Source organism: Acanthopagrus latus, chromosome 7, assembly GCF_904848185.1.
Source record: "Acanthopagrus latus isolate v.2019 chromosome 7, fAcaLat1.1, whole genome shotgun sequence".
Classification (NCBI taxonomy): domain Eukaryota; kingdom Metazoa; phylum Chordata; class Actinopteri; order Spariformes; family Sparidae; genus Acanthopagrus; species Acanthopagrus latus.
Window position 1 is genome coordinate 18,349,441 of NC_051045.1, and position 14,842 is coordinate 18,364,282.

A 14,842-nucleotide genomic window follows, 5' to 3' on the forward strand; every position below is an offset into this window, starting at 1 on the left:
GTGGCTGACAGTCACAGTTATGCATAAGATATCACAGCACGCCTGATGAGGGTCACACACACAGCACATGCCAAATATAGAGGACAAGCAGTACCTCCTGTTTGTGCCGAGGGGTGGCCAGATCCTTGTCCGACAGACGAGGGAGCCCGAGGTGGGGCAAGTGACATGAAGTGAAGGGTTTTGAGCAAAGCAGGAGGGAGGAGGACCGGGGTGAGGGGAGGTTGGAGAACAGATGCGTGCAGAGACAAAGAGGTAAAGTGCTGCAGGTGAGTCAAAAAGGCAGGCGGCCGGACGGACAGACAGACAAACAGAAACAATTGACACCGTCGGGGGCTTCAGACTAAGAGCCGTTAAGCCGTTTAATGTTCTGCCAAGAAGACAGGGACAATCCATTCCAGTGTCGGCCAATTGATAATTAATGCACTCTCATATTGACTGAACAGAAGTGCTTGGAGAGGGGGATTATTCCCATACTTCTTCATCCAAAGGTTTGGTGAGAAGGCATTAACAAAACCACAAATGAACAGACCGTTTAGTGGCTAATGCAACGCCTCCATTTCCTGCAGTAGTTAATAACACTTCCACACAAACGTGCACAGGAATAAGACGAGTCTAGATACACTGGAATCACTTAAACCATATGAATAAGAAAAGTATATTAATGTAAGCATCTGTAAGAATAAATCTAGAAAGGCTGCTGCATGAAAATAATCTAAAAATAATTAATAATTAAATAAATCGGCAACATGTCTACACATCTCCGCCACAGCACCAGGAGATCTGTCGTCTGGGGAACAACCGATTCACTGAATTACCAACAGTGCTTAAGGGCCATCTGTTTATCCTGTTAAAAACAATCAATTCCTCTAATTTCACACAGGGACACTGTTAAAAAATCATAAGTGTGAACATGTGTTGACGATTGCAAAAGAAAGCCGGAAAGCGTCTGCCACTGCAGTGCCACGCTTGAAATCACAGCGGGTAGAAAATCTAATATAAATTTCCACAGAAACAATTTTTCAGCAGGCGGACACGCAAAACGAACAGAAAAGGCCTGTTGATCAGATGTTTTTGCGTCCATTCATGTGTAGATATATTCATGCAGTTTCCATGGATAATACTTGGTAGAATCCAGGAAGTCATGACGTGGAAAAAAAAAAAAAGGTAACATTCCCTCCGGAGACAAACAATCAAAAAAAGGATAAGTTGTGTTTAACAAACACACAGTATGGGTGCATGACCTGCGACAACCAAACACCACACACAGACACTGAGGTCCAAGGCCAAAATACCTCTGGTTTTGAGTCAATAGGCGAGCCTGCCTCCTCACCCTGCAGGAGAGGAACAGTGTCAGAGAGGAGAGAGCAGAGGTCAGCAGAGTGTGTTAACATTACAGCAGGGAGGAGAGAAGAACTGTTAGCGGTAGGATGCTGGGTAGCAAACTATCACGTTAGATTCTTTTAAGAGATGGAGAAAAGAGAGGAGTCATACTGAGAAATCTGAAGAGGAGCGGAAGAAAGGGAAGTTAGGCCAAATAGAGAAGAAGTAGAGATGGTGCCGACAGTCTTAAATGAAAAGGAATGTGAGGCAGAGGGATGGAGAGTGGTGGTTAGAAGATGAGGGATTTGTGCGACTTGGGGAGCGACAACTGTGGTGTATTTCTTTAAATGAGCCAAAAGAGCTTCTTTTTTATGTTTTGTTTTACTAAGGAAATATTTCATCTATCAGGTGAGTTTGATGACATTGTGAAGTTGGTGGGATCATGGGAGTTGTAGTCCTTGCTGTTAAACGACGCTGATGGTAGAAATGTTCATGGACAGGGTAATGAAACGTTTTATTCACATTACAGGTAGTCATGTTTATTGACAATGGAGCAGCTAGCTAGCCATTTCACCGCTTTATTTTTCATACTTCCTGACATATTGTCTGTTGTTTATCATTCATATACAGTATATGTTTTTGACTGTGTTTTCCCAGAAGTTTAAGCATCTAAAGGGGGGGTGGACTACAACTACTGCGTACAGGGACAAATAAAATATTTTGAATTTAATTGAATTGCGTTGAATTGACCGGTGACCAACAGGTATTCTAGTGAGGTGCTGCCACCTATTTGTTTTGAGTATAAACTAAACAGACTGCCAATTGCCCGTTTAATGTAAGTACACAACTTCACAAAGTTATAATATTGATCTAGTTGTTTTTGACATTTTCATGTGGATATTTTAGATATCATCTCTTTATTTAATGGCTGTGGCTCAGTGACTGTAATTCGTTCACACTGTGAGCAGGTGTTTTTGTTCTAAGCCAGATTTCTGTGTATGTGAGCAGTGTACTATCCTCTCATCTTGTACCTTAAGCTCCAAAGTCTTGGTGGGCGTTGACATGTTGGCACCCTGAGTCTGCCTCTGACCCTGATCTTGGTCCTGAAGGTCATGCTGCTCCAGCTCCTGATCCGTGTACTGGTCCTGGTCCTGGTCGTGATAGTGGTACTGTTCGTGGTCCAGGTCCAGACTGCCCTCTTGGTCCAGGTCTTCTCTCGACATGAACTGTGTGCGCTCACTGGAGCTGCGCTGCGACAGCTGGTCCATACTGTCGCCCAGGGCTGAGGCTGGTGAAGTATGAAGAGAGGAAAGCATCAACCACCTGGACGCCAGTGTCAGATATATCACCGGGCTTTATGAAGTTATAAACTGCCTTCAGTTCTGTATTTGGAAAGGAATGTCAGGCTCTGACAACAGAAGCTGTCAGAGCTTCAGTAGGCACTCGCTTTAAAACTGTGTGTTTACATGTATGTTTTTCTATCCACCCATCAATCCATTTTTTAAAAATGGTTTTATTGAAATAAGAGTAGATCTCAGTGTGGAGAGTGGAGCAGACATTTTGACTTGTTGAAGCAGGAAAACCATCAAACATTCCACTTAGACGAGCTAGGTGTGTGGCTCTGGTAATGGCATGCTCGCTCACTGATATGATTTATTGGGACACTAAATGGAATGGAGCCCTGGTTAACAGTTAACACCTGTGCTTTTCCTGCTCTGGCAAGTCAAAATGACTGATGTAAAAAGGGTCAATAGTCGAGATTCTTACCTCCATCGATGCTCCGGGGCAGCAGGTACCTCTTGCTAACAGACCTATCGAACTGTGGGGCAGGCCTGTCAATCAGAGCGCTGGCCTGTCTGGTCTGGGCTTGGGTCCGCCCGCTGTAGCGGAACTTGGAGCCAATCACCAGGAAGCCCTTGGGAGGCGGCTCTGGGGAAACCAACCTGCAGGAAGGTTCAGTTTGTGTCAATCAACCACGAATCCTCCTTGTTAACATCGCTTACTTAACACAAAGCTGAATTTTACTGCTCCATTATTACCTAATAATTCCCTGTGAAGTTTCCTGAAAACTACAGCGTGTATGATTGAGGGAAAATGATAAAGTACAGAGGGTTTTTCTTTTTCTTTTTTTTTTCATTGTTTTAGTTGGGGATTTGGGATTCTCTCGAGAGAACAGCTTAGACATTTCAGTTTGACATTTTGGAAAATATGCTGTTTGCTTTCTTGGCAAGAGTTAGATGACAAAAGATGCCACTCTCATGTCTGTGCCGCAATTTTGAAACAACCACCAGCTGGTTAGCTTCAAATAGCACAAAGACTGGAAATGGGGGCAAACAGCCAGCCTGGTTCTGTCCAGACTGAACAACAGCTAAACCATCACCTCTGAAGTAACCTCACGTCTCGTCCTCGCTGTGAGGCTGCCAGCCAGGACTCCAGGAAGTTGCCGTGCCTGGCCAAGAAATAGCCTGGCCCCACAAAACCACAACATTTGGCACTTTTACACTTTGGTGTTAAACTGACAGGATATACCGTGTTCATTTATAAGCTTTAGAGGTGCTGGTAAGCAGAATTTGTCACCTTTAGACAGCTGCTGACCTGTTGCTAGTCGTAACAAAGCTAACTATTGCCCTGCTGCATGCACAGATGTGAGAGTGGTATTGATCTTCTCATCTACGTTGACTGAAAGGACTCTCAGATATTAATTTAAACCAACAGTTATTATTGGAACACCTATGGATTTCTTGGCTGGCCTATAAAGTTAAGCCACAAAGTTGCACTCATGCAGCGTCCTAACTTTTTGGGGAATCAGGGCTGTATGTAAGTGTGACTAAAAGGGCCTACAGCTTACAGGTGTTAACTGAAATTGATGAATTACACGTCTGGTCTGGGAAAAAAAGCCACCACTTTCCTTATAATTAGTAGCAAATGATCCTCTCCTCTTCAGGAACCTTTCTTTAAAGGCTAGACTGCACAAATGATTCCAGGGAGGTGATCTGTAGATAGTCCATGCCATCCTTCTCTCTAAATTCACGCTCTCCCTTCAGGACTTGTTTTAATATATGGAGGATGAATACAAATAGCTACAAGCATCAATTTGTTCCAACAGCTATCAGCTTGTTAAATAAATAGGCACTTGCACTTACTTACAGTAGGCTGAAATGCACTTTACCTTACCCTAGACTACACCCCAGTGCCGTCTGTGTTTTACGATGATTAATTGTTTCCTCATGAGGAAACTGTACAGAACTCCAGCACCCGCGAGGGAAAGGTGTTAGCATTAATGGTGAAGTAATCACCACAGCTGCAGTAAGAGTGAGTGCTATCCTGTGCGATGTGTTAACACTTCCATGCAGGGACAGAAAACGGTGTGTCAGTCTGTGGATCGGTGAGTCCTACCTGAAGAAGGTGTGGTGCTCAATGCAGACCTTCCACAGTCGCTTCGAGGCCCGGTGGTTGGGCAGCTTGAAGCCTATGGTGCTCTCAAACTGTTCGTACTGAGCGGTGAGGGGAAGGGAGTGGAGGAGGAGGAGGAGGAGGAGGGGGAAGAAGAAAAGGAGAGTGAGGGGAACGAGTGCGGGGCAAGATGGCGGGAAGGTGGCAGGGTAAATTGTGTTTACTCCGCGGCAGTGGAAAAATCAATGTTGTTTTTCTGTTTGGAGATATATTCCCCGTGTCTCCTGCTGCCACGTCAGGTGGATTTTCCATCTCTAACCAACCCACAAATTAGACGTTCTTGCGCTCGCTCCATCAAATGCTCAACAGTGTGAACAGAAAAAGACGCTCTCGGATCAATATGTTATTAGCAATATAACAGGTCTTTCAACATTAAGATGGTCCGTTCACGAGAGAAAAGCCAACTTTTGTTCCATGTGCAAAAAAAAAAAAAGGCATCTGTGGGGAGAGTTTAAACTAAAAAGAGCTTTAAAAACACAATGATGACCCTCCAGGCAAATCTGAAGTGACGGCTGGCTTAAGAGGATGGATGTGCAGAACAAAGCAGATGCACAGAACGGACTCGCTGCTGTTCACTGTGAAGATGTCAGTGTCAGTTTAACAGTGGATATAAAACACACGGCACAGGCCCCGCAGGCCAGAGAAAAAACAGCAAATCATAATAATTTTCAGAAAGTATAAAAATCAGAGCGCACATAATGTGGCTCAAACATTTGCAAGTAAAATCCTTGATGAAAAGTGCAAATCCTCATGACTGGCTAATCACTTTAACATCACCGTAGAGGAGGAAGTGGAGGAGGAGGAGAAGAATGAAAACACGACCTATCAGCCTAATCTTTAAGAACTCCGAGGGGCTATAAATACTGTCTGGAGAGAAAAAAATCCTCCCCGTCACTTGTCACATGGCGCTCTGCAGATAAATCACAGAAGTAACACTTTTACCGAACCATGAAATGGCTATTTATGCTGCTCGCGACGTCTCAAGAGAGACAATAATGTAATTTTAACAACTGTGAAACCATGAAATAGAAACGTGGAGCTGGCTCTTTCACCAGATCATCCTTTATTCCACTTGCATCTGCTCTACCAAAGTGAGCCGTTCTAGGGGGACTGTACATGCAATAATTGTGCAGTGAACTCTTCAGTCAGGCAAGATGCAACAGACAAGATCCTTTTTTTTATTTACCTCTCCTGGGCGGATCTTGATGTAGAAGTTGCTTCTTTTATAGGAGATCTTGAGGATTTTTGGCCAGGCAAATCGATTGATCCGTAGGCGGTCTCGGTAGATGAGCAGACCATTGGCGCTCACGCCGAGCATTATGTCGATTCCTTCCGAATCCTGGAGAGAGCACCACCAAAACCTCTGACAAAAGTTTGTCGAATGATGGAAAAAAAAGGCTGTGAGCGCTTAAGTTTTATCTGTGTACCTTAGCATGATGCAGGTCCACTCCATACATCGAGAGCTTCTTGGCATTTTCCAGGAAGTTCACCTCAGCCTCTGCAGGACTCATTCCCCTGAATGCCACACAAGATTCATCGCCTCTTTCATATTCATCCCACAAATCAAAAACCCCGGCATTTCTCATTATCCGCATGGCATTCAATTTAATTAGCGGAGTCATATTTTTCTCTAACCTGTAGTTATGGTGCAGCTCCATCACTCTCTCCTCCAGCTCACGTGTCTGGTTGGGCGCGAAGCGGAAGTCGCTGACGTAGTCGGGGCCGTGTTCCTCCGGCTCGTAGTCTCCCAGCTCGGCCTGGACGGTGTAGGAGCCAAGAAGGGCGTGAGTGACGAATGAGCAGGGCAGGCGACCGGACAGGATGTCGTCCCTCAGCTGCAGGCACAGGTAGTACCTGAAGAGACACGGGAGGTGGAAATGCTGCTGACGCTTCACTTCAAGGCTCTGGGGACAGCAATGCCCGTGTGTTTGCATGTCCACCACACTGGTACGGACCGAAATATCTCAACAGCTATTGGATGGAAGAGAGAATGACTTTGGCGATCCCCTCTTTCATTTAAAGCCTCACCAGACTACTGTTAGTTTGTCCAACTGTTGTATGAACACATTCCTGCAGAACTAATGACATTCAGCCTCTACTGTTTGGTTAGTGCTAATTAACAAATGTTAGCATGCTCACACACTAAACTTAGATAATGAACGGGCTAAACATTGAACCTGCTGAACATCAGAACATTGGCGCTGTCATTGTGCTCCTTGATGCAGTCGAGCTTGTGCACCTACTTCGGAAAGTGGCGTGTGCTAACACTTTTAGCTGCGCAGCTAAAATAACACAATGTCAATGGTGTAAATTATGTATTTTGAAATCAATAGGCTTATTTTCAATTATTTTAAATGATTTGTGGAATGCAACAGTCATCATCATGGGGGTGAATCAATAATGATGGAATTTTCATTTTAGCCTTGACTGCAGACTCTTAATCTTGTTCACTTCTGTGCAAACATTTACAAAAGATGCAATACTTCTAACTTGACCATTGTCTATTTATTATCGCCCTGGCACAACAAAAAAATATAATAGAACACAGCTGGAACAGCCCACTCAAATTACTTAAAAGGATTTTCTTTTGTCCATTTCTCCTAATATTTGATGAGGTTTTCAGATTGCGTTCACTGAGAAATTCCAGCGCCAGTCCAACAGAATTGTGGTGGAAATTCAGTTAAAAAGACTCAACATGAACCGTGATGAAACCTGTAAAGTAATAATACTGAAAAAAACAAAAACAGCTTTCATAGAGACTACAGTTTCAGTAGAACGTAGTTCCAATGAGAATCCTTAGCCGTCGCTGTATTGTTTCAAAAGGAAGTGCTGTCGATGAATTTAAGTGTGCTAGACAAGATGGCACCCGGCCCATATGGACTGAGAAGACTTTCAACAAGAACAAAGACAATCATGTAACATAAAAAAAAGCTTGTTCTGCCACCAGTGGTTGGTCTCAGTTGGACGTTTCCTGGCACAGCAGTTTAATTCTGAAAACGGTGATGCACCTTGGAAGAAAATGTAACAAAGCAAACCTTGACAAGCATCTTTGTATTTACTCCTCAGATGCTGGAGCATGTTGGAGCAGTATCAACTGATGTTCCCTCTCACAATGACCGTGTTGTTCTTGTTGTCTGATCATGTGTTTTTCCACAATAGACAGCTAACCAAGTTTATATTAACTACCATTATACTAACTTGTCTGTCTGAGGCTAGTTTGTTGCTAATTTATTGCTGAACTGACTATCAGATGTTTTACTCTCTCTTCTTTTGCTCTTGTACATCTTATTGCTAGACAGATTACAGTGTTTTGAATGGACTTCTATCTATATAGTGCTTTTCTAGTGTACCGACTCGCTCAATGTGCTTTACAAAACTTGTCATGTTCACCCACTCACACACGCATTCATACAGTGAAGGCAGAGCTGGTGCGCTCATCAGGGGTGATACAGCACTTCCTATATAAAGTGTCCCACAGTATCTCCATGTCAGTCATTCACATACACTCACACTCATTTTCTTTATTTTTTTTCAAACAAGATCTGTCACAATAGTGTGTTCAGTACTTCCTGTGCCGGGGTTGTTCTTGTGAAATGGTCGTACTTTGTTCAGGTTAAGGCACGAAAACTACTTGGTTAGGTTTCGGCAGAGATCATGGTTTCAAATACTTTGACTACATAAAAACATAACTTAAAGTGGACACACACAACAAAGCTCGTGTTGCCGGTCCAAACTGCTGGCTGCATGGCTAACTGAGCTAACTAGCGAACAGCAGCTACAGTTGGCAGCAGTGAGCGGTTGCTCTGGTGAAATATTTCCGCGGTGCACCTGTTGAATGTTGATTTCCTTTCAAAGTAAATGGAAATACAAAAACTGTTAAAGACGGGGACTTTGGTACACTAATTATATTGTCATAAAATTGATTTTCACACTTTTCTAAATCTCTTCAAGTGACTACAAAAGCTGGAGTTTTTGTATGAAGTGTGTTAAGCTCACTACATTGTCAACTCTTTTAGCTGTTCTGTTCTTCCCATAAACTCCTCATTGCAACTCAACATATTAGCTTCAGACAACCGAAACAAAGGAAGGGTTCAAAAGTTGTTCTATTCAGTCCTACCTGGTGATGTCTTCAATGAGCACAGACGGGTCCGGAGGGTAGAACTTAACAGAAAATCCGAAAATCCACGAACCAACTGTGGAGAAATCACCGGCAAGGTTGTTTTGCTTTTCATTAAAATTCTGTTTGAGGACTGTGTGTGTGCGTGTGTGTGTGCGTGTGTGCGTGCGTGTGTGTGCGTGCGTGTCTGTGTGGGTCTACTGCACTCACCTCGTATTTGCTTCTTAATCTCTTTGGAGGGATCCAACCAATTCTGATAAGGAGAGAAAGAGACAATCGCCTTTGAGAAATTCAACCTCTGCAAAATCCTCCACCCTCACATTTTTGAGACTCCTTTAAAGCACTGCTATTCCCTTTTTTAAAATAAAAAATTCCCTGCTCGAAATATATTCATGATACTAGAGAATAGATAAAGGCGCCTATAAACACTGGAAGCATCAATATTGGGGATATAAATGCCAGTTGAATCCGCTTCCGCTGCTTAATGTCACCCGAGCTTTATGGTGCACTGTGGACCCGGTGCACCATTTTTAAAAGGCCATGCTATCTAATCACATCTTAAAAGGTTAAAGGCCATGTACACCACACTCAGGCTGTAAGTGCCTAAGCACAGTTAAAAGGGCAACCAGGGACTCACTGCTTTATAACACCTGGAAAAACAGCTGGCTGGCTGGAAGGGTGATTGACATTTGGTCAGAAATTGGTGACAAAATCTTAATGATCCATTAAAAGGAGACATCATGCTTTTTTTCCTCATTTCTTTCTGTTTGTTATATATGTTCTTTTGCATGTAAAAGGTCTTTAAAGTTCAGACCAACAGAGACCCCTCACTCCCATAGAAGATACTGCTCCTGAATGCTTCGTCAGTAGTCCCACCTTGATTTCAGTGACTTTGTGACATCACACTACGTTATAGAGTCACACATTCGCGTAATTTATGTCTAGAGGCTAGTTTGGCACATAAGAAATGATTAGGCACAGCTGCTTTGTTGTTGTCAGTGGTGCTGGCTCAGGTGTGTGTGAGCTGACCAATCAGAGCAGAATGGTGTTTGTGAGGATGGCATTAAAGAGACAGGAGCTAAAACAGTGTTTCAGACAGAGGTGGAGTACAGTGCTGCAGCACTGGACATCATGCGAAAAGCACAAAAGCTAAAAAACCTGAAAACCTAATCTAGTAGTAACAGAAAATAAAATTATCAAACTGAAAATATATTTTTTGTAGCATTTGTGCTATAAAGCTCACAAGGGCTTAATTATCCCCAAATAGGCCAATTATAAAAGAGCTCATATTATACTAATGTTCAGGTTCATACTTTTATTTCAAATAGGTTTACATACTTTTTAAAAAACCCATGAATTTATCCCATATGGTGCATTGCTTCAGCATGCCTTTTCACACTGTGTCTTGAACGCTCTGTTTTAACAGCTACAGAGTGAGTCATCTCACCTCGGTTCAATCTTTGGTAAAAGTTACACATGTGCATTACTTAACGGGCAGGATGTAGCCAATCAGAGGCAAAGGAGTAGTGCATGTCATGCTGAGCAATGTAGTGTGATCTAAAAAAACCACTGTTACAGCAGTAGCAACTGTGTGTCTGCTGACTGACTGGAGTGAATATATTTATAAAAAATGTATTTAAAAAATATATTTATTTAACGCCTGTTAGTGACACACCTAAGTTACAGAAGTAAAGGCTCGCCTCCAAAGCAGGCAGTGCAGGAGCAGAGTTTTCTGTGGAAGAGAATAACTCCCTTTGCTGTGGACTTTTCATGCCTTCAGACCTTTTACATGCACACAAATGCTACATCACACAATAACGGAAAGGCAAAAACCCAAAAAGCATAATGTGACATCTTTAATAATGATAATAACAATAACAATCATACTATGATTACTATCCAGTAAACCACCGATTCAAATTCTGTTGGGTCCTTTATTCATATTAAATGCTTTATTGCATGCTGGATAAATGAAAGTGTGGATCAAAAGGTTCAGTCACAGATCTTAGAATTCATTAATCCATATGTTATGTACCTCAGTGAGAAATCTTAATAATAGGGATGGAGGGAGTCAAAACAAATAACATGAGAGCAAAAGGTAATCAGGTCTTTGTGTATGTGTTTGTGTTTGTCTGACCTTGGAGTTGTCCGTGTCCTGGAAAGTCAGGCCAAAGTAGTCCCTCTCCAGCAGGTTCAGATGGCCACACACCATGTCCAGCAGGGTCTGGCCCTTTGAAAATTTCTGCAACACACACACACACACACACACACACACACACACACACACACACACACACACACACACACACACACACACACACGACATGCATATAAACATAAGAACACACAGTGAGTGGGCAGGTGACAGTATGCAGGTTAGTTGTATGAGCCACACATGCAGTATAACAGAGAAGAGGACAACGTACAAATTGTAATTTGATAAAGATGCATTTGCTGGCTAAGTGGTTAGTTCGACCCCCCCCCACACACACACACATTTTGTGTCTATATTGTCACTATCAGCTGGCATAAACCAAAAGCACAATGTATTTGTTCTGTAGATATGTACTGAAATAGTATCTGGATATTATCTTAGCTAACAGTGATGTATTTTCCTTATTTAGATACTAAGGAGGAGGACAAAAAATATCAGGGACACAATAATCCACCCTGAATGCGGTCTGAGATGCTCCCAGTCTCCTGCTGAGGAGGAGGAGCCACACTGTCTATGACTATATAAGGGGAGCATTTGCCTTTTCGCCTCAGTGGCATTTCAAAGACCACACCTATTTTCTATCCAGTCCTTCGGGGCTGAGAACAAGGACTCTGTGGGTTGCACAGACGGCCTTGGCAAAAAAAGAAAAAAAGCTATTTCCCCACACACAAATGCACAGACACACCCACAGACACACACACACACGCCAGATTCATCTCCTAGGGAAACCTGGCTCCAATGGCGGAAAAGCAACCAAGCAGCTGTTACCATGGAAACAGAAGTAATGGGTCTCTTCTGTGTGTGCGTGTGTGCCCTCTCACTTCCTCCGTCTCCGGGTGCTACAAGGCCACCAAAAAGCTTTGTTCAGCGCAGTTGGCACACCTCTCAGAAACTAAAAAAATGTCTAATTAACCAATCGTAATGAAGAGATCCGTCTCTAAATCAAACAATTAACAACACGCGACCTGCTGGGCCGAGGCTGCTGTGGGCAGAGAACATCGCTGATTAACAGGCAGAGGCTGCAGTCAGACAGTTTATTTTTATATTTCTTATATTTGATTTTCCAACTAAATGAAATTGCAACACACACCTCAGGTGGGCCCCCAAGCATGGCAACCTATTCAGGAGCTGCTGATGAGATTTTATCGTCGCTCCAATTGGCTCCAATCACATTTCTGTAACTAGTTCTGTTGGGCTGATTGTGTTAGCAGCCATTTGGTGTAATCCTAGGAATCCATTTAGCCTGAGCGCCTCACCCATGCAAACAAGAGGAGGGGGGAGGGACACTGAGAGTGTGTGTCTGTGTGTGAACGGGTTAATGGCTGGCTGCGGAGAAAGTAAATCCACTGAACTTTGTCACTTTGATAAATGCGAGAGGATGGACAGAATCAGATAAATAGAGAGAAACCATAAAGACCGCAATAGCAACAGAGACACTCGGATATTGACCTAAATCAAAAGGGGTTCCGCGGAATTTCTGTGTTGTAGCAGATCGTTAGTTTACGTTTCTGGACTCCATTTCTAAACCAGCGACCCGAGTCTTTCACAAAGAAATCCACAGCCCAGCAGCATTAACAGAAAAAAAAAATCATCCAAAACCTTCTGTAGGCAACCAGCTGAGATGAGGAGGGTCTCGTTTTTCACGTCACCTGACAATCTGTTCACATATGGTCAAAAAGAAAGTGACCAGTACATATTAACTGCTCCAAATTGTTCCACTGAGCGCTTTCAACGATTGACTGTAACATTCAATTAACATGGAAGTGCACTCTATCGGTTATATACAGTGGCTTGAAAAAGTATTCACCCCCCTTGAACTTTTCCACATTTTGTTACGTTACAACCACAAACGTAAATGTATTTTAATGGGATTTTGTGTGATAAACCAACACAAAGTGGTGCATAATTGTGAAGTGGAAGGAAAATGACACATGGTTTTGAAACATTTTTAAAAATAAAACAGAAAAGTGTGGTGTGCAAAAGTATTAACCCCCCTGAGTCAAAGGTGTAGAACCACCTTTTGCTGCAATAACAGCTGCAAGTCTTTCGGGGTGAGTCTCTACCAGCGATGCACATATAGAGACTGAAATTTTTGCCCATGCTTCCTTGCAAAATAGCTCAAGCTTAGTCTGATTGGATGGCGAGTGTCTTTGAACAGCAATTTTCAAGTCTTGCCAGAGATTCTGAATTGGATTCAGGTCTGGACTTTGACTGGGCCATTGTAACACATGAATATGCTTTGATCTAAACCCTTCCATTGTAGCTCTGGCTGGATGTTTAGGCTCGTTGTCCTGCTGGAAGGTGAACCTGCCCCAGTCTCAAGTCTTTTGAAGACTCTAACAGGTTTTCTTCCAAGATTGTCCTGTATTTGGCTCCATCCATCTCCCCACCAACTCAGACCAGACTGAAGAAAAGCATCGCCACAGCATGATGCTGCCACCACCATGTTTCACGGTGGGGATGGTGTGTTCAGGGTGATGTGCAGTGTTAGTTTTCTGCCACACATAGCGTTTTGGATTTAGGCCAGAAACTTCAATTTTGGTCTCATCTGACTAGAGCACCTTCCTCTACATGTTTGTTGAACCCCCCGCATGGCTTGTGGCAAACTGCATGGCTTTGTTTCAACAACAGCTCTCCTCTTGCCACTCTTTCATAAAGGCCTGATTTGTGGAGTGCATGACTAATAGTTGTCTTGTGGACAGGGTCAGGGAATACTTTTTGAATGCTTTTGCATGCCACACTTTTCAGTTTTTTATTTTTAAAAATGTAAAACCATGTGTCATTTTCCTTCCTCTTCACAGTCATGCACCACTTTGTGTTGGTCTATCACATAAAATCCCATTAAAATACATTTACATTAGTGGTTGTAACGTGACAAAATGTGGAAAGTTCAAGGGGGGTGAATACTTGCAAGCCACTGTACTGTAGATGTCCTGACTTTCTGTCCCTATTATGGTTATAACTCAAAAAATGTATTTAGTTGTCAAGTATTAATGTTATCTCCAACAACTCTGATAATGGCTTTAATGGTTTAAGTATTTTTTTAAGAAAAAAAATGTCACATTTCTTATTTTCAGCTTCTTAGATGCAAATGTTTTATGGTTTCTTTCGACAGTACAATGAATATCTTTGGGTTGTTGACAAAACATGACATTTAAGGACATCTCCTTGGGTTTTAGGAAATACTGATCGACATTTTTCCTTATTTTCTGACATTTGATAGACCAAACATCTTCAGATTAATCAGCAATGGAAGTAATCAATCATTTTTCCTTTGACCATGCTGTCAACTTCTGTGGGGTTTTGTTTTTTACCCCACAGCCCCTGCCTGTAGTATCAGTTATAATCCTGCCTCAAAAACCAACCTGAGAGAACCCCGATGGTATCAGGCCACACAGACTTTGAAGTACGACGTAAACAGAGCTGTGTGTGATCAATATGTGAAATGCCCCTTTAATAAAACAGACACTGGCTCAGAAATCTCTCTGGTTCCTTGATTCACAGTTGTGACACATTTTAGCTGAAGTAAACAAACATTAGAGTTGTGTACTTCACACTGGATACATTAAGCAGCGCTACATTCAAAGCAGCCATGGTGAATGTTATTGCAACAAACTAACATATTTTTTTTTTGCTCTCGGAGCAATTTTATTTAAAAAAAAAAAAAAAAGCTTTAACAACTCGTTCACCAAGCTCAGTTCATGACCCGCGGGAATAAAGAGTATTTTGTTCATGCT

The 14,842-nt window shown here is 42.6% G+C and overlaps 1 protein-coding gene across 5 annotated transcripts in view; it reads right to left on the reverse strand.

Moving 5' to 3' along the window:
* The window catches only part of si:dkey-178k16.1 (band 4.1-like protein 1), a 47,156-nt gene that overhangs the window by 9,766 nt on the left and 22,548 nt on the right, over positions 1 to 14,842 (reverse strand). For 3 of the 5 annotated variants that reach the window (XM_037103999.1, XM_037104003.1, XM_037104002.1), the window contains 11 exons: positions 11,028 to 11,132; positions 9,101 to 9,143; positions 8,891 to 8,966; positions 6,409 to 6,627; positions 6,201 to 6,288; positions 5,960 to 6,112; positions 4,717 to 4,814; positions 3,088 to 3,263; positions 2,352 to 2,608; positions 1,293 to 1,331; positions 95 to 124 (listed from right to left, as the gene is read on the reverse strand). In XM_037103999.1, the coding sequence (XP_036959894.1) occupies positions 95 to 124; positions 1,293 to 1,331; positions 2,352 to 2,608; positions 3,088 to 3,263; positions 4,717 to 4,814; positions 5,960 to 6,112; positions 6,201 to 6,288; positions 6,409 to 6,627; positions 8,891 to 8,966; positions 9,101 to 9,143; positions 11,028 to 11,132 (1,284 nt within the window). The remainder of the gene's footprint in view (positions 1 to 94; positions 125 to 1,292; positions 1,332 to 2,351; positions 2,609 to 3,087; positions 3,264 to 4,716; positions 4,815 to 5,959; positions 6,113 to 6,200; positions 6,289 to 6,408; positions 6,628 to 8,890; positions 8,967 to 9,100; positions 9,144 to 11,027; positions 11,133 to 14,842) is intronic. The other 2 variants (XM_037104000.1, XM_037104001.1) reach the window with 2 other exon arrangements.